Raw genomic sequence first — 26,876 nt, 5'->3', positions numbered from 1 at the left:
CAGGAATGCAAAAATAAACAGAGCCATTGTAAACTTTCAAATGTATTATGAATAATATGAAGAATAATATGGTTAATATGCCATACATTAAGCCATAGTTTCTTTTTTATTTTTAAAGATTTACTTATTTTAGAAAGAGAGCATTATTAGGGGAAGGGGCAGAGGGAGAAGGAGAGAGAAAATCCTAAAGCAGACTTCCTGCTGAGCACTGGAGGTGGGTGCAGGGCTAGATCCCAGGACCCTGAGATCATGACCTGAGCCGAAATCCAGAAATCCAGTTGCTTAACCAACTGAGCCACTCAGGTGCCCCTTAAGCCATAGTTTCTATACCCCATTTGAAAAACCCAATATAAGAACAACTCTTTTCTTTAAAGTTACACAAGATCTTTTTTTTTTTTTTTTAAGATTTATTTATTTATTTATGATAGAGATAGACACAGAGAGAGAGAGAGAGGCAGAGACACACAGGAGGAGGGAGAAGCAGGCTCCATGCTGGGAGCCCAATGTGGGAATCGATCCAGGGACTCCAGGATCATGCCCTGGGCCAAAGGCAAGCGCTAAACTGCTGAGCCACCCAGGGATCCCAAGTTACACGAGATCTTACAAAAGGTTTGACTTTGCCATTATAATAGTAACTATGATTGAACTTATGAAATTAAATGTAAGACATAAAACACATTTACTAGTAATTTTTTATTAAATTGTTAGTGAATTCAAATGTGATACTGGAGTGTTCTAGGGGACTTTGAGGGACAGCATTTTTTCATTGACTACATTTGTAAATAGGAAAGATTTATCAGAGAGGGTAAATGGGGATTAGTGTGTAATGTGGTTTATGTGGGAATTTTATAGTTTGATTTGTATACCTGAAATGCTCTTTTATATCTTTAATACATAAAATTTTTACATTAGGATCTAACATTGTGGGGGTTTTGGTTTTCTGTATACTGCTAAAATCTTAGGTAATAAAAATAAAAGATTTCTGAGGATTTGTACGTGAAGCCTAAATGGCCCCATTCTGCCATCTTCTGGCTGACTTTATATCTTCTAGTGGGATGCACTAAGTCCCCTAACTGTTCCTGCCATTTCATTTATTTTGGGGCCTGGGAGATTTCAAATAGGGTCAGTTTAAGCTATAACATAGTTCTAGTGCCCTGGGCTCACATTTATTTCTTTGCTTTTTTTAAGATTTTATTTTTTTGAGAGAGAGAGAGTGAGTGAGAGTGAGAGCACAAGCCATGGGTGCGTTTGAGGGAAGGGGGCAGAAGCAGAGAAGAAGCAGGCTCCCCGCTGAGCTGGAACTCTGACGTGGGACTCAATCCCGGGACCTTGGTATCAATCCTGAGCAGAAGGCAGATGCTTGACCTATGGAGCCACTCAAGTGCCCCTATTTTTTAGTTCTAAAATGAGTCAGAGGTTATTGGAATGTGATACCACATGATGATATGAAGGGTTGTTGCCTTTAACAGTATGCAGTTATAACTACTTTTGGCTTTTCCTCAGTATTATAGATATTACTTGAAATTAAGACATCAAGTTTGTCAGATATTTATCACAGTCACAATATTCCTATTATTTGGAGAGTGATATAGAAATGGAGGTTACTGAAATCACTGTTAAGTTCTTAGAGACTAATGTTAGGTTCAATAATCACTTACCAGAGCTTGAAATAAAAGGAGAAACCATGTGCATGTTAATGAAATCTTAGTACTTCCTTGGTTTTATGACTCTCCAATGTATTTTAATTTATTTGAAAAAGATTTTGATAAAGGTTTAAAACTTGAAAATATATTTGAAGTAAGTGTGATATACTTTTGGGAGTGTAGTTAGAAGGAATTAGAATATAGAATACAGCAATTTTGTGACCTTTTACAACATGCTTTACCTCTCTGTTCCTCTGGAAAATGAGATAATTATTCATCTTAAAGGTATGTTGTTGTGAGAAGTACATGCATTATTTACTTAATGCAAATACTTAGAACAGTGTCTGACATGTAATAAGCCTTATCATCAATCTTACAGCATTCAGAATATATTTCATTTTCTTATATATTTTATAAGTAAATAGACTCCAAAATATCCTGAACGATGTTTTATTTTTTCTTTTTTTTTTTAAATTTTTTTTTTTTTTTTTTTTTTTATGATAGTCAGAGAGAGAGAGAGAGAGAGAGAGAGAGGCAGAGACACAGGCAGAGGGAGAAGCAGGCTCCATGCACCGGGAGCCCGACGTGGGATTTGATCCCGGGTCTCCAGGATCGCGCCCTGGGCCGAAGGCAGGCGCCAAACCGCTGCGCCACCCAGGGATCCCTTTTTTTCTTATAGCTTTATATCCAATGTTAGAATAGAGAAATTGAAGATATTGGAAATGCGTAGCTTGCTGATAAAATAGTGTAGAAATATATGTGATATACTGGGGCCTAGCTTTGTGTGACTTATCTTTGACTTGAGAAGCCTAAGATTATCTCATAAAAGAACTATGGTGTCTCTTAAAAAGTGAGTCAATTCAAAAACATTTATTGAATGCTTACTATGTGGTCACCATTGTTTTAGATTCTAGAGATAGAAAATTATGGGAGAAGCTCATAAGAGTTAAAATTATAAGCATGTAATCGTACACTATGGTTAGTACAGTAATGTGGGTGTTAATGATGTATTTTAGGAGTTAGAACTGAGGAAATAACATTGAAATAAACTTTGGGTAACAAGTAGGAATTTGCCAGGAGAAACTCATCTTACCTAAATGGAACTTTTATATGTAATATTTTGACTACAGGTTTATCTGTACGTCCCCATATTTCATATTAGTAACACTATACTCTCTTTCATATCCAGAATGCTTTGTCACACATCACCTGAAGAATGAGATTTCAAGTGCTTATATGTTAGTAGGGAAGATCTGGCTTCCATTATGGTAATTCTAGGTAAAGGTAAACTGTATTTTTCTGGATGAACATTTGCAGTGTTGTTATCTGAGCCTATCTACATTCACTTCCCCATTCTGTGGAGCCAGACCCATCATACTGGCAGTCTTGAGTTCTGAGTTTGCCTTTTCTATACTGATGAGGACTCTCATTTGAGTGAAAGGAATGAATACATTTATGTAGTAGTAGTGGGAGTTGAAGGATAAGTTTCATCTTCCATACCTCTGAATCAAGGATTTAGAAGTCCCTCCATGGAAATTTAGATGCTGGGCTGCCTGGCCATTATCTTGGCTAGTGAATCAGTAGTGAGTCAGTGGAAGATTCTCATCAATATAAAGGACTATAAGGGGTAGAGGAAGAGAATGCCTGCATTGGTCATGATTAGAAGCTTCATATTTCATATATTTAGTATACATTTAAGTCTTGTATCCATTTTCTATTGCTGCCATAACAAATAACCATAAATTTAGTGGTTTAAAACAACACCCATTTATTATCTCACAAGTTTTTAGGTCAGAGTTCCATTAGGTTCTTATCCAGAGTTTCTGGGGAAGAATCTACTTCCAGGCTCATTAATATTTTGGGCAGAATTCACTTCCTTGAGGTTAGACAACTGAGGTCTCTGTTTCCTTGATGACTGTCTTGTAGCTTCCCATAACTCCTAGAGGCCTTTTTCTGATCCTTGCACATGGACTATATAGTATCTCAGAGCCAGTGATGGTGTGTTGAATTCTTTTTATGCTTAGAATCTGGCAGCTGCTTGCCCTGACTTTCTTCTGCTTCAAAATGGAGAGTTCTCTGCTTTTAAGAGCTAATGTGATTAGATCAGTCCCACCTAGATAATCCATAAGACTCTTTTACGGTCATGAATTAGTAACCTTAATTACATCTATAAAGTCTCTAGCCATGCATTATAACGTATTTGCAGGATCCATTGTTTCACTGTCAAGTATGGTTTTTTTGGGTTTTTTTGTTGTTGTTTTTTGTTTTTTTTTAGATTTTATTTATTTATTCTTGTGAGAGAGAGAGACACAGGCAGAAGAGAAGCAGGCTTCATGCAGGGAGTCCAACGTGGGACTCGATCCCCAGTCTCCAGGATCATGCCCTGGGCTGAAGGTGGCACTAAACTGCTGAGCCACCCGGGCTGCCCTCAAGTATGGTTTTGAATCAAAGTGGAAGATTGTATGTACAAAGGCAGTAGAGTTGAGAAAGGTCATGTTGTACTCAAGAAATGGCAGTTAACATTATTTTTTGAGATGTAAACTGTAAAATGGAGCTAAATGGAGGCCTGCTTGAAGTTGGCAAAGGTCCTTGATTACTGTGATAAACGTTTAGATTTTTGTGGTCTGTGGGAAATCACTGGAGTTTGTTTTTCTTTGGAATGACATAGGATTGTGTTTTAGGAATATGACAAATATAAGAGTCAGAACTAAGACATTGGAAGTTTAGAGAAAAGAGTACCTTTTCTCCAAACCTCTGGTATGCATATCAGAATTTCACAGTCACCAGAGGGAGATTTATTTCATATTTTAAGTAATTCAAACCATTCTTTGTTTCCCTGGATAACCAGAAATGTTAAACACTTGATAAGATAATTTTAAAATAAAATTAGAATGTAATGATATGTTCCAGACTCCTATCCAAGTCTTTTAGAAATTTCCAATTTGATATCTAATATATCCGACAAGACCTTTCTTTATTACAACATGCTTCCAAACTATTCTTCACCCTTCCCCCATCTTAGTAATTGGCATCACTATTTACCAAGAGGCTGAAGCGAAAAACATTGGTATTATTTTTCCATTTATTCGTTCTCCAGGTTCAGTCTATCATCAGATCTCCCTGTTTCTCCAAAATATAAATGAAATCTGTCCATTTCCCTCCCTCACCACAATCTCAGTGAAAGTGACCACCATCAAACAATTGTTTTCCCTGCTTTCACTGCTACTCTCAATTTAGACATTTCCCAATCCATTCTCTACTGAGTAGTTCTGTTGTTTCTGTCCATTCTTCTGTCAGGGTCTTCCATGCACTGTTTCTTCTTCCTGGATTACTCTTTTTCCATTAGCCTTTGATTTGTTCCTTTCCTTACTTCAGGTCTTGACAACTCAAAGTAAAGTCATGTTCCTCAGACATCTTTGATCACCGTATATAATATAATCATCTCCCTACAAATTACACTGTATCATGTCTTCTCTTACTTCCTTCTTCACATTCTTAATCTGAAAAGAAGATTTTCAGATCATTATCCTGGGGAGGATAGAGCATGTCATATTTATTCTTACTTATAGTCTTCATTTATATAGATTGATCTTCATGAATTGCCCTAAAATTTTTACTTTTACTGGTCTGTATAAATCCTTTTCCTCCAAGACCCTTTCTCAAGCTTTACATATTCCTTTTTTTTTTTTACTTTATCTTCTTAAAAATTTTATTTTATTCAAATTCAATTAATTAACATATAGTATATTATTAATTTCAGAGGTAGAGTTCAGTGGTTCATCAGTTGCGTATAACACCTAATGTTCAAAACATCACATGCCCTCCTTAATGTCCATCACCAGTTACCCCATCCCCCCACCCAACTCCCCTTCAGCAATCCTCAATTTGTTTCCCAGAGTTGAGTCTCTTATGGTTTGTCTCCCTCTCTGATATCATCTTATTTTTTTATTTATTTTTATTTATTTTTATTTATTTATTTATTTATTTTTTATTGGTGTTCAGTTTACTAACGTACAGAATAATACCCAGTGCCCGTCACCCATTCACTCCCACCCCCCGCCCTCCTCCCCTTCTACCACCCCTAGTTCGTTTCCCAGAGTTAGCAGTCTTTACGTTCTGTCTCCCTTTCTGATATTTCCCATACATTTCTTCTCCCTTCCCTTATTTTCCCTTTCACTATTATTTATATTCCCCAAATGAATGAGAACATATAATGTTTGTCCTTCTCCGACTGACTTACTTCACTCAGCATAATACCCTCCAGTTCCATCCACGTTGAAGCAAATGGTGGGTATTTGTCATTTCTAATAGCTGAGTAATATTCCATTGTATACATAAACCACATCTTCTTTATCCATTCATCTTTCGTTGGACACCGAGGCTCCTTCCACAGTTTGGCTATAGTGGCCATTGCTGCTAGAAACATCGGGGTGCAGGTGTCCCGGCGTTTCATTGCATTTGTATCTTTGGGGTAAATCCCCAACAGTGCAATTGCTGGGTCGTAGGGCAGGTATATTTTTAACTGTTTGAGGAACCTCCACACAGTAAGCTTTACATATTCCATTCCATTTTCCTCAGTACCTAGTACACACTGAACTCTCCTTGTTACTCTTTATGGTTTTTTAGTACTTTAAAGTTCCTTATGTAGAAAATACTAATATGGATGTTAGAGTTCTAAAATGGTCAATCTTTATTTTTATATTTGCTGTAGTGTCTTCCATATAGAACAAGTGTCTGGAATTCCTTGATATGTGAATTCTTTGACATGTTTGTTTGGGTTAATATATCAGTTAAAGTTATTTTCTTAAAAAAATTATTATTCCAAGCCATAAAAGACTAACTTTATAGAAAATTTTACCTCCATTCTACAGTTGTATATTTAATTATATGTCACATAAATCTTCAGTTATTACCTATAGCAAATATTACTAGCTTTTACTTGACTTTTAAATTTCTTGGGTAGTTACTCTTACATAACTACTTTATTTTCTCTATAATTCAACATGTGGACATTATGGATACTCTTACATATTTGTGGGTGGTTATATATTCTCTCTTTCTTTGTTGATTAGCTAAAAAAATCCATTGGAATATGTTCCTAAGTTCTCTGGAATGTAACTTACTTAAACTAACTAAATGAGTACATTACACCAATATCAAAAATATTTTCTGAGAAGTGAATAAAAGTAATTTATTTTTGGAACTATCTGCCACTTCTCCCGAAGAATAAAATATTCACTAGTAGAATTTTACTGATTTGAGACATGACCAATATGTCCTACTTGAGTGAATGTAGGGAAATAGGGAAAAAAAAACCCACTGTGTATATTACCCAAGATACATTATGAAATATGTACTTTTGCACATCAGATGAAGATAAATAAGGGAGGAAAACCAGAGTAGAATAAGCTGCCTAATAGAAAATAGTGATCCATCAACTAAAATCTGAAAAACAGATGCATCAGGGATTTTAACATTATCATTAGTCAGTGTGATAATTTCCCTAGTCCCTTAAAAATTGAGAACAAAAATGTTGTACTGTGGAACTCCTCAGTAGGTATACTCAATTGTATTAGTATTTTTTGAAAATCTGTCTTTCCAGAAAACAATAACGTTAATTTACCTGCTAGTATTACTAATAGTTGGCATTTAATTAGGTAAACAGCATGAGTTCAGAACAATTAATCATTTGCTGTAATTGTTTATTCTTGATACATTACTGAACTAGTTTAATGTGCCTAACTATGATATAAATGAGAATTTTGTGTGTTCTTTTTGTTTTTCTTATATTTGATAGCTGTACACAGAAAATTTAGTTTTTATTCCTTGTTGGACTCTGACTTTTGAAAAGTTATTTTAATAATACATTGAATTATCTATATTAACTATTTTCCTGTTTGGATATTTTCAGGTTTGTTTTGATTATACTTCAGTGAATGCATTTTATTCTTTGAATTAAAGTTATTATTTCCTATTATATCATAAAATTATATTAAAGATGAATGTATGTTCAACAAGAATTTTTTATTTAAAGTAAACTATTTGCAAAATTTTTCATTATGCAAAAAAAAAGGTTTTGCCCAAAATCTAATCTATTTTAGATTAATGTAGGTTATATATAATATATATGTAATATATATATATTTCCATAATGTAGGTACCCCATCTGCTAAAAAACACAATTTTAAACAAGGTGTTTTGACATACAGTATGGGACACAGAGAACTGACACCTTTCATATTTTAAGAGCAACATTCCTTGATATTGAATAAACGTCTATTTCTCTTTTGATGTGGAATAATAAAATACTATCCTTGTATCTTGTATCAATTTATCTTATTCCTTAATAAGCAAGATTATACACTTTTTTAGGTTGTTATACTTCTCAAAGTGATATTTTTACTATGTGATATTTTAGGCATTATGGAGAGTGTAAGGGTGAAAAATATGGAGTATGATTATGAAAATTTATATACTTGAAAATATATCATTTTGCCAGGTGTGAAACAGTTAATTCCATATTAATGATGGCACCTTTTTTGTTATTAGTAATAATCTTGCAAGAGGAGGAAGGATAATCATTGCGAAAAGTGCCCAAAGCATTCTTCAATAATGGTCTACTCTCTGAGGGAAAAGATATTACCAGAGCCCTATCTCAGTTTCGGAGGGTATCCCTCATATTCCACTCCCATAGGCTTCCTTTCTCAAGAGCAAGAGAAAGCTATATCATGGAGAAACACCTGTGAAGGTCACAGCCCAGAGAAACAGGCCAAATAAGAAATTGAGATTAATTAAAAAATTATAGAATGCTTTTCCTCCCCCTCAATTTACCCTCATACCAAAACCAAAAAAGAAAAAACCAACTATGCAAATATGCAGATACGTAGTAGGGATCCAGTATAATAACAATGGCATACACCCAAAGAGGCATGGACTCTGAAAGAGAAGTACTAAGGGAAGCCCAGAGTCAATAAGAGACGCAAAACAAAGATAATGGAGGAACTTGAAGCTTCTGACACCTATAACAAACATCAAATATGGCTCCCCTCCTGGCCAGATTAACAAATCCACAGAGTTAAATGGTTATTTAGCTCTGTTTCTATTTCCCAGTGCCAAATGGTGAACTTCCAACAAGTTAGAAGACATGCCTAAAGACAAGAAAAAAGTGTGAAAGACAAGAAAACACCAGAACCAGACTCAGATATTACAATGTTGGAATTATCAGATAGGGGAACTTAAAATAAAATAACTGAAAATAGTTAAGAACTCTAATGGAAATAGTAGACAATATGCAAGATAACATGAGTATTGTAAGCAGAGAGAAACTCTAAGGAAGTATCAAAGCAAGTGCTAGAAGTAAAAAACACTAAATAAAAGCCTTTGATGAGTTTATCAACAGAATGGGTGCAGCTGAGGCAAGAATCAGTGAGGTTGAAGATAGATGAATAGGAACTGCCAACTGAAATGCAAAGAGAAAAAAGAATTGGGGAAAAAACCTAGAACTGAACATCAATAACCATGCGACAGTTTTTAAAAGTGTAACATATGCATAACTGGAATACCAGAAAGAGAAGGAAAAGAACAGAAGAAATATTTGAAGTAATAATAATGGCAGCAAAAGTTACAGAATTAATGACAGACACCAAACACAGGCCTAGGAAGCTTTAAAAATAACGAGCAAAATAAATATCAAAATAACTACACCAAGGCACATCATATTCAAACTGCAGAAAACCAAAAACTGTGAAAATCTTCAAAGAAGCGGAGGGGATGGTAAAAACCTTACCTATTAGAGGAATTATGACAGAATTATGACAGCCTTCTTATCACTAGCAAACAAGAATGTGGAGTAAAATATTTTAAGAGTTGGAAGAAAAGCCACTAACCTATAGTTCTGTACCCATTGAAATTATTCTTAAAAAGTGAAAGAGAAAGTCTCTTTCAAACAAACAAAAATTAAGGGTATTTATTGTCGGCAGACCTGTCCTATATAAAAATAAAAGTTCTTCAGGGAGAGGGAAAATTATATAGGTTAGAATCTTGGATGTACATAAAGAAAGGAAAAAGCATAAGATAAGAAAAAGGGGGAAGATAAAATATTTTTTATTCATCATTGATCTAAAACAACTATTTAAAGTAATAGTAATGTATTGGGTGATTATGGAATATGGATAAATGAGATGAATGACAGAGGAATAGGAGAAAGAGTTGGGGAAATACTCTAAGATACCACATTACAAATGAAGCAGTGTACTGCTATTTAAGGGTGGACTTAGATTAGTTCAGAATATATATTGCAGTGTGCCTGGCTGGCTCAATCAGTAGAATATGCAACTCTTGTTCTCCAGGTTGTAAGTTCAAGCCCCACATTGGGTGTAGAGCTTACTTAATAATAATTTTTTAAAAATGTAGACTGCAAACACTGGAACAACCCACTAAAATTTTTCCGAGAAGAATAATTGATATGTTAAGAGAGTAGATTAAATATAATAATATAAAATGTTCGTTTAAATCAGGAGAGATAGAAAATTAGGGGGGAAGAAAACATGCAATGTGTAGAAAACAATTAGAAACATGGTAGATATTAATATGAAAAATTGTTTTTACAAGTTTGTTATAGGCAAAAATCAATAAAATTGATAAATATCTAGGGAGCCTAATCAAAAAAAAAATAAATTAAATAAAAGCTTGATGATCACTATAGACCCTCTATGCATTAAAAGGTAATAGAAGATTGAATGCTATGAAAAATTCTAGGCCCACAAATTGATAGGTCCTATGAAATGGGCCAATTTCTTGAAGGAAATAAGGAGACACAAGGAGAAATAAGTAATCTGAATAGGTCTGTATCTATTAAAACTGAATCATTTGAAAATTAATAATTAAGAAATAATTTCTGAAAAAGCATCAAGACCAGAATGGATTCACTGGTGAATTCCACCAGATAAAACTCAATTATAAGTTAACAAACCAGGGGCTCCTGGATGGCTCAGTTGGTTAAGCATCTGACTCTTAATTTCAACTCAGGTCATGATCTCAGGGTCTTGAGATGGAATCCTATATCAAGCTCCACGCTGGGCATGGAGCCTGCTTAAGATTTTTCTCTCTCCCTCTTCTTTGCCCTTTCTCCCTGGAGCTTGCACTCTATCCTTATATCTCAAAAAAGAAAAAAATAGGGCAGCCCGGGTGGCTCAGCGGTTTAGTGCTACCTTCAGCTGAGGGTATGTGTGATCCTGGAGACCTGGGATCAAGTCCCAAGTCGGCTCTCTGCATGGAGCCTTCTTCTATCTCTGCCTCTCTTTCTCTCTCATGGATAAATAAATAAAATCTTTAAAAAAAAGAAAAAAGAAAAAAATCCAATTTAAAAAGTGGGCAAGAGATCTGAATAGACATCTCACTAAAAATCCTAATGGTAAGTAAGCATATGAGAAGATGCTCAACATCATTGTCACTAGGGAACTGCAAGTTAAAATAACATTAAGATGCTACTATACATATTTTGGAATGACTACAGTTAAAACATAAACAAAACTGACTGCCAATTTCTAATAAGGAAGTAGACCAACAAGAACTCTGTTCATTGGTGGTGGTAATAAAAAATGGCACAGCCACTTTGGAAGACATTTTGGCAATTTCTTGCAAAGCTAAACATAGCCTTACCATACATTCCAGCAATCGTATTCCTAAGAATTTAATTTCCTACACTGATTTTAAACTTATGTCCGCCCAAAAACCTGCACGTGAAAATTTATAGCAGTTCTATTCATAATTGCCCAAAACTGGAAGCAACCATGGTCTTTCAGTAGGTGAATCAGTGAACAAACTGTGGTATGTCCATGTAAGAGGTTATTATTCAGTGATAAAAAGAAATAAGCTTAAAACCACAAAAATACATGCATATTGTTAAGTGGTAGAAGCAGTCTGAAAAGTTTGCATGGGTTATGACTCCCAATTTTGACACCATGGAAAAGGCAAAACTCTAGCAATGGTAAAGATCAGTAGGTGTCAAGGATCAGGGAAGCACAGGTTATTTACAAAGGTGGTAAACTATTTTGTATGATAATATAATTGTGGTTACATGACATTATGCATTTGTCCAAACCCATAGTGCCTCAGTACAGAGTAAATCTTAATGTATGTAATTTTTTTTTAATATATGTGATTTTTAAAAACATTCTTTAGAAAGTTGGGGGATCCCAGAGTGAAATGCCGACTGTAACAAAACAATCTAACTGTATCACAAACTTATGAAACAACCTCACTGAAAATAAAGCAACAACTACTGACCTAAGTAAATTTGGAAATAGATGAAATCTGTAAGAGTAGAAGCAAAGGAAACTGCATAGTAGTGTACTCTAGTTGATAAAATTGTTTCCCACAGGGATAAAGTTATTAATTGTACCAGGTTAACAATTCTAATATTGCCACATGTGTATACTGAAATGGTGGGTGGGAGAAGCCAGATTTCTCACTGTTGGAGTGGGAGTTTTCAAGTAAGCAAGTAGAGGGAGTAAAATGAATCATGCAGTGATGAATTAGAGTTAGAGATACCAGGAGGAACTCATCTTTACCTTGTTATAGACACAGACCATTACATGGAGAAATATTTACAGAAATGGGTATATACACATTTGTATACACATGTATTTCTTTGCTCTGTCAGCTGAGAAGGCCTAGAGGCAACAATACTCCAGTAGCAACAAGCTCACATAGTTCTCAGATCTTGGCTTCTAATACCATTCTCCAGTGAAAGGAACTAGGGCTCCCTGGAGCAATGGCTAATTCTGGGATTGGGGCAGGAAATATACAAAATACGCATGGGCCATTTTGTAGTGTTAGAAAGTAAGTATTCAAACATACATGCATGTGTGCACATGCTCATGCACAGTGTGGATTGTATATCAAAGGGACATAGGAGGCAATTGAAAGTTTTCAATGGCCAAAGCTTGAATAATTTGAGTAACAAATTAAATAACATAGTCTTGGATTATAGCCTAAAATGTAAAATAAATATCCATGAGTCCATACTGAATGTAAATAAATCATTGAATGAGGGATCCCTGGGTGGCGCAGCAGTTTAGCGCCTGCCTTTGGCCCAAGGCGTGATCCTGGAGATCCGGGATCGAATCCCACGTCGGGCTCCCGGTGCATGGAGCCTGCTTCTCCCTCTGCCTGTGTCTCTGCCTCTCTCTCTCTTCTCTCTCTCTCTCTCTGTGACTATCATAAATAAATAAAAATTTAAAAAAAAATAAATCATTGAATAAATCAGAGAAGAAACACATTGTCCAGGCAAAGGAATTCCACTCTGTCTCCAAGGAATTAGAGTCTAACTCCTCATTCTTTAAGCATGCACTGGGCATAGTGACTTCATTCCAACAAGTAAAGTATGGAATGAGAGGGAAGGAAGTAACTACAGTGGAGGCATTTGAAAAATACTACCTAAACCAGGTGATCAAGGATAGCATCCACAGTGATAAGTCGTGTTGATAGTATATATTCTTGATGTGATGTGATTGTCCTCAGTAGCCCATAACCCCAGCTAATCGTGAAAAACAAAGAAAACCCACAAATACTAAATGAGGAACACTCTACCACATACCTGACCAATACTCCTCAAAATTGTCAAGGTCATCAAAACAAGGAAAATCTGAGACAGAGTCTAAGGAGATATGAGTTATCAAAGCCAAGAGGAGCCAAAGGAGGCACAAATTCTAAATGTAATGTATCTGGAATAGGATCCTGGAACAGGAAAAGAATATTAGGTTAAAGCTAAGGAAATCTTAATAAACTATGGACTTTGGTTAGATGTTAATAATAGTTGGAAACTGGGTTTTAAGGGGATCCCTGAGTGGCTCAGCAGTTTAGCGCCTGCCTTTGGCCCAGGGCGTGATCCTGGAGTCCGGGGATCAAGTCCTGCATTGAACTCCCTGCATGGAGCCTGCTTTTCCCTCTTCCTGTGTCTCTGCCTCTCTCTCTCTCTGTCTCTGAGTAAATAAATAAAATCTTAAAAAAAAAAAAAAAGGAAACTGGGTCTTGGGTATATGGCAACCCTGTACTATCTTTGCAATTTTTCAGTAAGTTCAAAACTGTTCTAAAATTAAAAGTTTATTTTAACAAAAAGTTCCATTTTATATAGGTCTTAAAATGCAAATTATCTGTATTGTCAGAAAGTATAAAATTGCTGGGGATTTGGAATGGAAAGGAGGAAAGATTATGAAGAGGGTCATGGTTTCACAGTTGCATTTATTTATCAAAACATCAAATTCTGTACTTCATAATTTTCAGTTTATTGTATGTCAGTTATATTCATTAAAGCTTTCTTAGCAAATAGGGAACAAACAGAAAAGAAATGATGAAATAATAGACCGAAAGCCAATTATATTAATAATTACAGCAAATGTAAATGATTTAAACAAGACTCAGCTATGTTTTGTAATAAGTCAACTTTACTGATATAGTGTTTAAAAGCAAAAGAATAGGAGGAAAGATATACCATACAAACACTATTCAGTGAAATTTGTGTTTAGTGTATTAGTATTATAAAAAGTTGACTTCAAGATTAAGCAGGGACGTTTATAATGCTAAAAGTGTCCATTCAGTAAAAAGAACAATTCTAAATTTATATGAACCTGATAACAGAGCTTCAAAACACATGAAGCAAAGTTAATAAAACTGAAAAGAGAAATAGAAAAATCTACAAAGTTGAAGACGTCTGTAATCTCTCAGTAATCTATAGAACAATTAAACCAAAACTTTGAAATATAGAAGATTGGAACACCATCAGTCAAATCGGTCTAATTGATATTTATCATATACTTAACAACTATAGAAAACACTCTTTTCAAATCTTTCTGGAACGTTCACTGTCAAAGACCATTTAAGACAACACTTAAAAAGTTTAAAAGAATTAAAAATCATGTTCTCTGACCATGAAATAATTTATTAAAAATCAGAAACAGGAGTGCCTGGGTGGCTCAGTCGGCTAAGCCTCCAACTGTTGGTTTCAGCTCAGTTCATAATCTCTGGGATGTGAGATCTGGCCTTGCATCAGGCTCCACGCTCTTCATGGAGTCAGCTTGAGATTCTCTCCCTCTCTCTTCCCCTCTGGTCCTACTGCCACTTGCACACTAGCTCTCTAAAATAAATAAATAAATGAAATCTTTAGAAAAGAAATCAATAACCAAAGATATCAGGGAAAATTCTCAAATACTTGGAAATTTAAATGATACACTTCTAAATAATCTTGGTCAAAGATAAAGTCTTAAAGGAAATTAGAAAATATTTTTAATGGAATGAGAATGAAAATACAGTATGTTAAAATTTGTGAGATACACTTAAATCATTGTTCAGAGGGAAATATATAGAGTTGAGTTCCTATAGTAGAAAAGTAGAAAATCTTAATATAACTAAGTTTTCACATTATGAAATTAGAAAAAGCAAAATAAACCCCCAAAAAGTAAAGAGAAAAAAAAGAGGTGGAATCAGTAAAATTGAAAACAGAAAGATAGAGAAAATCAATAAAATAAGAGGTGGTTCTGTTAAAAAATAAGTAGACTCCTTTAGCCAGATTTACCAAAAAAGGAAAGAAGGCAAATTACCACTTTCAGAAACGAAAGAGAGGATATAACTACAGATGCCACAGACATTAAAAGGGTTACAAGGAGAGATTAGAAATAACTAATAACCAATTTGACAACTTAGTTGAAATAGTCATTTTGTGAAAAACAAACCACCTTTATTCACTGGAGATGAAATAGATAACTAAATAGTACCATATCTATTGATGAAATCAAATTGGTATTTCTAGCCTTTCAAAAAAGAATTCCTGGCCCAGATAGTTTTCCTGACAAATTCACCAAATGTATAAGGAAAAAAATGATACCACTTCTCTGCAGGCTCTCTGGGAAAATAGAAGACAGAGTATCTCTCAACACATTTTATGAGGTCATCCTAAACCTGGTATCAAAATCATTCAAAAATAGTAATGAAAAGAAAATTTGAAAATAGTATCTTTATAAACATATACAAAATCCTTAAAAAGTATCAGTAAAGTGAATCCAGCAATATATAAAAAGAATAGTATAATACAATAAGACCAAGAGGTATTTTTCCTGGGGATTCAAGACTGGTTTAATATTTGAAAATTAAAAAAAAAAAAAAATTTTGAAAATTAATCAGTAACTGTAATCTATCATATTAGCAGACTAAAGAAGTAAAACCATATAATCATAACAATAGATGCTGTAAAAGCATTAGATAAAATTCAATATCCCTCTAATATAAAAAGAAAAATACCCAGCTAACTAGGAATACAAAGGAAATTCCTTATCTTGATACGGGGCAATTGCAAAAAATGTCCACAGCTGACACATACTAAATGATGAAAAACTAAATGCTTGCTCTCTAAGATTGGGAATAGGACAAGGATGTCCATCTTGATACTCTTGTTCAACATTATTACTGAAAGTCCTAGAAATAAACTATCTAAAAAAAAAAAAAACTATCTTTTTCAAAAATGACATGATTGCTTACATAGAAAATCCTAAGAAATCTCCCTCTCCCCCCAAAAAAACCTCCTAAAACTGATAAATGTGCTTATTAGCAAGGTTGTAATATACAAGGTTAAATTTATAAATAAGTCCTACTTCTGTATACTAGCAGTGAACAATTGTAAATATTTTTAAAGTGCCATTTACAATAACTCCAATTTAAAAATATATGGGTGTGACTCTTAACAAAATATGTGTAGGATCCTTATGCTCAAGAGTATAAAACACTGATGAAAGAAATCAAAGATTCAGGTAAATGAAGAGATACACTATGATCATGGATTGAAAGACTCTGTATATTGAGATGTCATTTCTTTCAGTAAACACAATCTTAATAAAGTCCCAGCCAGACTATTTTTGTAGACACAGACAGTCTTAAAATACATATGGAAAAGTTAAGGAACTTTAATAGTTAAAACAATTAAAAAGAAGAAAATGTTGGAAGATTTACACTATCAGATTTAAGACTTACTAGAAACCTATAGTAACCAACACAGTACGATATTGATGAAAACACTGACACACACACAAATCAGTGGAACAGGATAGAGTTCAGAATAGACTCAGACAAATATTATTAATTGATTTATGACAAGGTCCAAAGGCAATTCCATTGTGAATGGATATGTAAATTCTGGTAAATCCATGCAATGGTATACTATTCAGCAATGAAAAATGAGTGAACTTAAAACACAACAAAGATGAGCCTCCTTTGTTACACTGTACTAAATGAAAGAAGCCAATCTTAAAAGGTTGAATCCATTTATAAGAGATATAAATCCATTTATAAGAGACATGAACCCATTTAAAACATTTTGTGAAAGGCAAAACCATTACCCTAAAACCTTTATTTGAATACCAGAGATCATGGTCATATTATTTGCCCTCTACATGGAACAAATACATCCTTTATGTATCAAATATGCTTTTATGTTTTCTTTAACCTTGAAATTCTAAAGTACACAGTTATTCTTGGCCTCAGCATGATTGTGAACCTAAAATTAGACAATGAAGTCACATGGCTATAAGTTGACCAACCATCTGAATGGAAACATTCTAATGGCAGATTCTTAGACTCTGAACAGTATATCCAAGAACTAATGCCACCTTGTTACTATTCTTTTATTCCCACTTTCCCATCCTTATTCAAAAAATACTGCATTTGAAAAAATCTTTACTTTCCTTTGTTAATCACTGTTGTTGCTCAGTAAGGAGCTTGGATCTAGGAACCAGAATAGTTAAGTGACTTTGGGTAAGTCGCTTAATGTTTATAAATTTATTTTCTCATCTTAAAGTAGAGATAATAACACCTGTCCTGCCTACATTTACAAACATCTAATGAGCCAGTGGGAATCTCCCAATTTATATGTTATAAACTAATTGGCAAATATAAGGTTTCATCAGTATTACTAAATATGAGGGGAAAAACAATATTTTGTAGTATCTTATGGTAATCAAAGGCGATTCAACTCTGCAAATTGTTATAATTTCAAAAATTAAAGCAGAATGAATATTAAGGACTTGATAACCTCAAGGTTGATTACTCTGGTTTTATTATCATACATTAATTAAATTACTAGATTATAAAATATGCTATTACATAAAATTTGGAATACAGGGCTAGACATCTTAGTACAAATTAAAGTTCTGGAAATACCATCAGGACGAATAACAAGCAATATACTTCTTAAGATTAATTTCAGTTATGAAGGATGGAATTCAGTTTTAGTTAAAGCTGCAGTTGTTTCCTTCTAGCAGTAGATGCCAGTAGAGTTCTTCTTTTTAATAATAATCAAATTGCCTAAGTACTTCCATAGCAACAACTTCCTGGTCACATTACCATATATAGGAACATTGCTCTGCAGACCAAAGAGACTACTTAAGGACTTGGTAACAAATGGAGACAGTTTTTTTTGTTTTTTTTTTTTAAAGGTCCAGGTTTCAAATGTAGGGTTTTCACTCACCTAGTGAGGCTTACTTCCTCCTGTTCCTCCTCCTTCTATACTTACTTTGCTGTAAGCCTTATGCATTGTTTTAAATAAATTAATCTTAGTGCTAGCGTTAGGAATCTGGAATACCTGTACTAAACTTGAGCAATGTTGAATATGCCTGGTTAAACATGTTAAAAATGAATATAGTGAAGCTGAAATGTTAGGGTTAGTTAATGCATTTGGTAAGGGGATACCATGAGTGTAATATTTGGGGAAGGTTAAAGTGTCAGAAATGAATGAAAGAAAGGACTGGAAGCAGGGAAAACAAGAAATTATCTTAGAAATTCACATTTGCACAATATAAAAATGAAACCCAAAGAATGAACAAAATTTAGTAGCTGAATATAGAGAAAAAGTTTCAGTGATATTGCATACATAAAATTAAAACATTTTCATGTTATTTGATTTTACTTAGACCTTTAATTTGTTGAAAATGAATGCTTCAACATATTTGAGTATGTATTACATGCATTACATTTATGAATTCAAGTAACTCAGTTTGAGACATAAATATATAAACAGCAAGTTTTAACACAAAAGTTTAAAATCAGTGGAAAAAGGAGAGAGTTGGGGCAGCCCAGGTGGCTCAGTGGTTTAGTGCCACCTTCAGCCCAGGGCATGATCCTGGAGACCCAGGATGGAGTCCCACATCAGGCTCCCTTGCATGGAGCCTTTCTCCCTCTGCCTGTGTCTCTTGTGAATAAATAAATAAAATTTAAAAAAGAAAGAAAGTTTAAAAAGAAAAGGAAGGAAGGAAGGAACGAAGGAAGGGAAAAGAAAAGAAAAGAAAAAGAAAAGAAAAGAAAAAAGAAAAGAAAAGAAAAGAAAAAGGAAAAGAAAAGAAAAGAAAAGAAAAAGAAGAAAGAAAAGGGAGAGAGCAATTTATTTTCTAGGAAATATATGGGAAAATTCAGTAAAGAGGTGACAGTTGGAGTGAGCCTTAAGGATAAATAGAATTTCTCCCAAGACAGCATAACAGAGAATTAAGGAATTTCATCGACTTCTGCCCCTTTAGTCCTTCCATGATCTATAGAGGTTTATTAAAGACTGCAGACACTTGTTCAGTGTTTGTTTTGTGTAACACTGTCAGATGTTAATAAAAAATTATTCTTACACACACATTTACACAGAAAGCTACAAATTTTAAAAGCTTAATATTATACTGTTGCCTATTTTGTTACATTGATACTAATTTTATTACACAAAATAAAATGTACACATATGAGCTGTTACTTGGCAAAATTCATTCCTCAATTGTGTGTGTTGTCCTAAATTGATTATATTTTTGTTCCGATTTATTCTATTTATTATTATTGTTTCTATTCTATTTGTCAAGCTGTTGGCAGGAAATCTGGATTAAGATATTTTTAGGTAGATCCTTCTCTCCCTCCCAAGAAAAAAAGCATATAGATTTCTCATCCTTTAATTAGTGTTAAAAAGGCAAATACTCAAAATCATCATTAAATATCACAGGTTGCTTTTTTTTCCTGCAAATGGACAGTGACAAGTTTTATTTACTTTTAATCAGAGTTGTTTCTAAGTCAAACCTAAAGTTAGGGATCAGGGAAGCAGTAGTACTCAGTGTTAAGTTTAAAAATTAACATGTTTTAGTAAAGTAGAAGGAATTTTTTTTCTCAGTTGAAATGTCTTGCTGTGGCTGATTTTATATAATTATAAATCTCATATTTTGTTCCTTTTTTCATATTTTAGAATGTCTTTAAATATACTGCTGATAAGCACTTGTCAGCAGACTCTGTTTGATAAGCAGTACTCTCATACTGTTCACATAGTACTCACATTTTTGTAGTTCCTGTATATATTCGACTTAAGTCAATGAGTTAGCAACATTCAGTTCTTTTTTTAAGTGCTAGTTCAGATTTTTCTCAGTTAAAACATGTTATAAAGTTTTTTTGTGAGAACTTTAATATCTATTTTATACAAATTTTCAGAAAAGTTAACTGCTTAATAGAATTCACAAAATCTGTGTGTCAGTTAGTCTCCTGCAAAAAAACACAGCCTTTTTAAAATATTATATTTGGAGAGTGGCTTGGCCTTGAATTGTTTGCATAAGGTTGTAATACATGTTTAACTAGTTTTCTTTTTTAGAAAGTTTTTTCTTAGTCTATGTATATATAAAGTCTTATCTTTAATGTTCTCATTAGCCTATATATTAATATTAAACACTCATAAGCATAAAACCTTTTAGGCTGATATTGCAAGTCTTTAAAATCCCCATCTCTAGCTGAGATGAAGAGTTTGCTAAGAAAGGCTCAGTAATGTACTGTTTTATATTAACAGGAAACAGAACAGCAGTAGTGGTTTGAATACCCTGCAAACAGGAAGTTTGACAAATGCATAGCTCTTAGCTTCTGTGTAAGAACTTGTTGAGCTCCTTCTGGAAATATTTTCAGTTACTTTAAGTAAAGTGTAAATGCACATGAATGGCAGCTTATAAAGAACTATCCTGTAACCAGTATACAGGTACAACTGCTCTTCAGAAATTGGAAGGTTTTGCTAGCCGATTATTTCATAGACATTCTAAAGGTACTTCACATGATCAGAAAACAACTCTGGAAAATGACAGCCTTCATTTCTCTGAACATACTGCTTTATGGGACAGATCAAGTAAGTTTTTTTTTTTTTTTAATGATACATTTTGACTAGAGGCTAAAATACTAATTGGAGTTTTAGAATCAAACATAAAGAACAGTGTTTGTCTTATATGATTTGCACAAGGACATTTTGCAGGATGAAGTTGCAAAATTTCACAGAAACTTGATTATAAGTTGAACTGAATTGTGTAGTTCATTGTTTTGTTTTATATGTGACCATTAGTCACATACAAGTAGGAAATTTTCTATAGAATTCTTTATTTCTAGTGTATGTTACTGTTTTTTTGTTTGTTTTTGTTCTTCTATAAAAGTGAAAAGCCTAAATTTTAGAATTATTTTTTAGTTTTTTTTTAATTTTGGATTTTATAAGCCTTAAGATTTAAAAGAGAAGACTCTTGAATTTATAATTAAAGTTCTGTTTACCATTATTTATTTTTAAATGCCTGTGTAAAAGTTACTTCAGTTTTACAAGCAGGATTTCGATTATGATGGTATAGTATAACTATTCTATGTGAAATCTTATATTTATGACATTATAAATATCAAAAACTTTTATAATTTTATGTTATTTATAATTCCAGTTAGAAGAGGAAAAAGTTGTTTATGCATACATCACATTCTTTCCAGGCATGTTAAAATGTTTGGACTTGCTGCTTTGCTAAAATAGTGATATGTAACCATTTTTGGTGACATGCACTTAATAGATAAATTTCACGCGTAAACAATACCAGTGCCTCCATTCCACATCTCACCTTGGACCCTCCCCAAGGTATTTTTGTCATTGTGATTAAAGGAACAATAGAATTAACCTTGGTACCTTTGCCCTTTTTGGTGAGTTTGATAATCAAATAGCACTAGATTTTGCCTTTTTCTGTTTATATATTCCATAGCAGTTTAAAACTAAGTTTAAATAGATAAACCAAGAATGGTTTACAAACTTTACTCCTTCATGGTTCTATAAAAGCTTATTTGAATTATTTATTTACTGCATCAGAATTTGTTTATCTTCTTTGAGCTGTTTAAAGGAGACAGTAAAGAACCTATATATTAGAGTTTTTCTTACTTACAGAATAATTTGATTGTAATTAATAATTAATCCTTACTGTTTAGCAGGTTGATAGGTGAGGAATCTCAATTATCTTCAAGTAAATGAACTGTTAAATATTGGCAATAATACTACATTATTAAAATTAAACATACAACGGAAGTTTGTTATTCATTCTACTTGTCCTATTCTGTTGAATTACATTCTCCTAGGTCCCTTTGGAAATCTTTTTCATGCAATTTGAAGACCTTTTAATTAAGCATTCAATGAAGAATGAGGACAGTACTGAATTAGTTTCTGTTTCACTAGTACCTACTGCTTCAAATAGTGGGTGTTTGTTTAGTAAGTGTATCTCAAATGAATGAATATCACAGGCTTGTAGTAATTAAAAGTTATGTTTGAAGTATACTCTCACCATTTTTTAAATGTATGGGGCCTGTGATGTTTTTTGAAACACACTTCAAAACCTAGAATCGAAGATAACATCATGAGCATGATTTCTTTTAGAAAAAAACAAACTTGATAAAATGCTGTTAACATTTTTCTTTATTGTGATGTCACAAAGTAGTATAAATAGTAGAATTGTAACACAAGTAAAATTAGGTGCAGGACTTGTAGCCCTGCAAAAATAGGCATAATAAAAGAAATAGAGTAACTGAATGTTCTTTAATCAAGTATTCTTCTACCCTCTTCTCTTTCATATCCTCAAAATATCAGAATAGACACAATAATTTTATTTACATAATGATGAGCATAGTACACACAAGCTTTAGTTTTCTACTGTGGAATGTGTTGCTACAGAGGAGAAAAAACACTGATACAACAGAAACGGGAATCTTATCATTTCAGAATTCCAGGGTTTATTTTTGTGGTGAAAACACAAATTCTCATTTACAGATTGAGTTGCAGGAGTTTTGACTATATGCAGTTTTTCTGAAAACCACATTCTTCAAAGCTACTTAAAGCATTCTACTTGTATGACTTGTTTGACAAGAAAAAGGAATGTACTATCTCCTGATAATAAACACTCTGAGTATGCTTGTTCCAAAAGTGCTATTTTAAGAAGTCAACTAAGCACAGAAAAATACATATAATACTTTAAAAATTAGATTTGTGAACTATTGAGTAAGAATTAATTGTCAATTTAGGCATTTATGAAATGTAACAAGTTTTAATCAAAATTTCTTCTCTAATGACAGTAAATATAGGAAGAAATACAGAATAAAAGCCACATAGTAGTTTCCAGGTGCCTTAACTGTGTTTTGTCTTTTACTACTAACAGGAATTCCTGTTTGATAACATAAATATTTAACAGTTGATTCCATCCACATATAAGTACATGAAGTTCAAAAGAAAAACATGGAGAAATTCTGCTTTTTGTTCTTAGAATGAATGGGAGTATTGACATTCATTGAATTCTCTTTGTAGCAAATGTGTTATGGTTAGCTTTTAAATCATCCTTTGATCATAAATAGTATATCGAATTTATAATGCTGAACTGGATTGAAGTTTTCATGTTTTAAATATTGGACTTTATACACTTAATGAATATCTAATAACAACATTTTAAGGATTGAATAGGTGAATACCTTCAAACACTTTTCTTATTCTCCTTTCCCATGAATTGGCAGGCTAGTTTTCTGGTCAATATAAATCCATATGAGTGAATCTTAGATTTAAATATCATATTAAACAAATAAGTGATTTTATATATGGGTTTCTTCAAATAGAATTAGATAGCTAATGTGTTTTATCAGATTACTTTATCTGCCAGTTTTACCTTTCCGAAGCTCATACAATCTTTAAGACAATTCACTTTCGTTTATTTCTTTTTTTTTCTTAGAGATTTATTCATTTATTTTAGAGAGGGATAGGGAGGGACAGGGAGAGAGAGAGAGTGAAAGAGAGATAGAATCTCAAGCAGACTCCATACTGAGAGCATGGAGCTCAATGCTGGGTTCAATCTCATGACCTTGAGATCAAGCTATGAATTCAAGAGTCAGACGCTTAAGTGACTGAGCCACCCAGGTACCCCTTTCATGTTTATTTCTTAGGCCACTGAATCTATGCCATTGTAACTTCTAAGCTAGAAGACCTTCCACATTATCCTTCTATCTACATTTTCCATCAGCAGCTATTCTATAAGCTTCTTGGAGGTAATCGATTTTTATTCATTTGGTAAATGCTTTTTGAAAATTTACTGTATCATTGTCTATAAATGAGCTCTGGGAAAAATAAGATCTAGTACTTAACCTCAAAAACAAGAGTAGGAAGAGCAAACATGAAGAACATAATATTTAAGGTATAATGACATGGTTACTTAAAAATATGTACTGTTACTATGGGAACTTAGTGTAAGAAGAAATTAACATTAAGGGGAGATGAGACCTTCAAGAATATAAAGAATGAATTGAGCCTAGAGACTCAGAAGGAGGAAAAGATATTTATTATAAGAAAATAAATAACACAAAGTATGTGAAAATATGAAAATTTAGGATTTACTTAAAAGACATAGTAAGATACTGTCTACAAAGGTAGTCTATGGATCTGATTTTTGAAATCTATTATATATTCAGAATTTTGAACAGTAATGGGGGGGCTAATCTAGTTTTTAAAAGTGGAACATAATATATATTCAATCTTTGTTAAAAGCACCTAAAGAATTTTAATTTTAACAAGCATAATAAAAGTTAACTTGCTTATTCAACTGAAAGGAGAGGTTTTTTGGATACTATACATTTTCTATTTGAGCTGGGCAGGTAATTACAACTAAGACTTTTGGTCACTACATGACCATGGCAAATCTAGTCAGACACTGGATTCCCTTTACAATAATAGTGCTAATTTAAGATGGTTCTTCTACCTGGGATTCCTTTTCCTTACCTCTACCAGTGGTGAGATCTGCTCGTATTTTCAGACTCTGTTCAAATATTATCTCTAACAAAATCACCAAAGCATTCCTTTACTGTTTTTCATTCAATTAGAATTCATAATTGCTTCCTGTATTCTCCTATCATCTTATGTCCACTTCAGTTATGGTTTATTTTATAGATTTAAAGTTATATTACATTAGTCCTTAAGTTACCTACCTCCGCTATTTGGCTTTGAACTGCTAGCGGGCATAAATTTTTCCATTTATTTTTGCTATTGCCAGCACAGTTCTCAATAAACACTGAGTTTTTTTTTTATTAGATTTCCATTAAATATCACTATGGTCTTAAACTAACAAGCTTTCTCTAATTTGTTCTATTATGATCTTTGCAATTTATTTCAAAGGCCTTATGGTCATTAACCAAAATCAGTAAAATGCTGACCTGAAACCTAGAAAATACGACATTCCAGAGGCACTAAACTCTTCAGTGTTATCTATGTATTTTTATCGTGATTGCTTATAAGAATTTGAATACTCAGCAGACCTTATATTCAACCAATTGGGATATTAAATAATTTAAAATTAGAAAATGTTTCCATGGGCTATTTAGTAATCCCAAATAGTATATCAAGTGTAATAACATAAAGAGTAGCTTTTATTTGCTTGTGTTTTACAAGAATAGCCGTACTACATGGCTACATACTACATACTACATCGTTAGAGAAGGAAGATTAAGTATATATTCTAGGTAATGTGCTACACAAAGTCTGTTGCCAATCCAATAGCATTAGCATCACTGCGAAGCCTGTTAGAAAAGAAGACTCTCAGGCCCTATCAAAACTGAGTCAGAATCTGCATTTTAACAGAATTACCTAGCTGATTCATATGTATGTCAAAGTTTGAGAAACACTTTTTCCCCAGGACTATTTTAACTTGATTACCAAATAACATACCTTCATTGGGGAAAATTTGCAAACCTTAGAAAAAAACAGAGAAAAATATTTAAAAAATCACACAATCCCACCAAAAGATAACCACTGCTATCATCTTTTGTATATATAGTCTGTTTTTTGCATAAATAAATTTCCACCAGCCCCTAAATTTGGATCTTTTATTTTTTTTATTTTTTTTTTAATTTTTATTTATTTATGATAGTCACAGAGAGAGAGAGAGGCAGAGACACAGGCAGAGGGAGAAGCAGGCTCCATGCACCGGGAGCCCGATGTGGGATTCGATCCCGGGTCTCCAGGATCGCGCCCTGGGCCAAAGGCAGGCGCCAAACCGCTGCGCCACCCAGGGATCCCAATTTGGATCTTTTAGTATACAATATTTCATAACATTTTTGCTCAACATGTTCCACAGTATCTTTTTAGATGGCTTATTTTGCATTCAGTTGTAAGGATGCACCACAATTTATTCAACTGAACACTGACCATCTAGATTGCTTTTAATTTTTGCTATTATATTTAAAAACACTGTGATAAACATCTTTGTAGCTAAATCTTTGAATGCATTATTTTTATATTTTATAGGAAAATTTAGAAAACTGTTATGACTGTTTTAAGGCTTTTGTATTAAATTAATTGCACCCCAGATATACAAGTAATATATCCTTTTGGAGTTAAATTTGCTTCAGTATTCAGAGAAGACATTCAAATTCCCTAGTGTAATTTTCTGGCACATCAAACATGCTTTATTTTCTCCTTTATTATTAGTGTTTATAAAAATTTTCCACTTTTCAAAATTGGTCAATTATTAATAGCAAATGGTCTGAGAGATATGTTTTAGTTACTGAATAGAGCATTATCATTAGATATTCCTTGGTAATCAACAGACTATAATCTAAAGCACATTAAGGGACAGTAATTTCTTCAAGGTAACATATCGAAAGGAAGAAATTTGAACCTAGGCAGTCTGGCTCCAGAGCTCATGCTTTTGGTAGCTATTTTGTGAAATCTTTCTAAATTTGCGTTGGAAAAACAGGTCTCTGGCTTCTATAGCAAAGGTTTGTATCTTAGGTTTCCTGTTAGATGCTGAGACAACATGTATATTATGAGGACCAAGAAGACCAACAGGCTAGAAAGAGAACTTTGGAAATAAGATGCCATCCAAAAGATCTAATAGATTGAAAATGGAGTGATATATTCTCTGAAGGATTGAATAT

The 26,876-nt window shown here is 33.3% G+C and overlaps 1 protein-coding gene and 1 long non-coding RNA gene across 4 annotated transcripts in view; one reads left to right on the top strand and one right to left on the bottom strand.

Annotated features, from left to right (window-relative positions):
• Window positions 1-26,876, top strand: part of PRKACB (protein kinase cAMP-activated catalytic subunit beta) — a 113,493-nt gene that overhangs the window by 30,711 nt on the left and 55,906 nt on the right. The window contains exon 1 of one of the 2 annotated variants that reach the window (XM_025417850.3): window positions 16,495-20,808. The exons of the other annotated variant lie outside the window; for it this stretch is intronic. Coding sequence (XP_025273635.1) covers window positions 20,625-20,808 — 184 coding nt within the window. The 5' untranslated portion in view covers window positions 16,495-20,624. Of the gene's footprint in view, window positions 1-16,494; window positions 20,809-26,876 lie in introns of those variants that run through there. 2 annotated transcript variants of the gene reach the window in all.
• The window catches only part of LOC112640991 (uncharacterized), a 65,838-nt gene continuing 52,652 nt past the window's right edge, over window positions 13,691-26,876 (bottom strand). For both annotated transcript variants that reach the window (XR_004816357.2, XR_004816358.2), the window contains one exon: window positions 13,691-14,778. This is a non-coding gene — a long non-coding RNA (uncharacterized LOC112640991). The remainder of the gene's footprint in view (window positions 14,779-26,876) is intronic.

Source organism: Canis lupus, chromosome 6, assembly GCF_003254725.2.
Source record: "Canis lupus dingo isolate Sandy chromosome 6, ASM325472v2, whole genome shotgun sequence".
NCBI lineage: Eukaryota > Metazoa > Chordata > Mammalia > Carnivora > Canidae > Canis > Canis lupus.
Note: the sequence above shows the minus strand (reverse complement) of the source record. Positions and strands in the feature narration are given on the sequence as shown.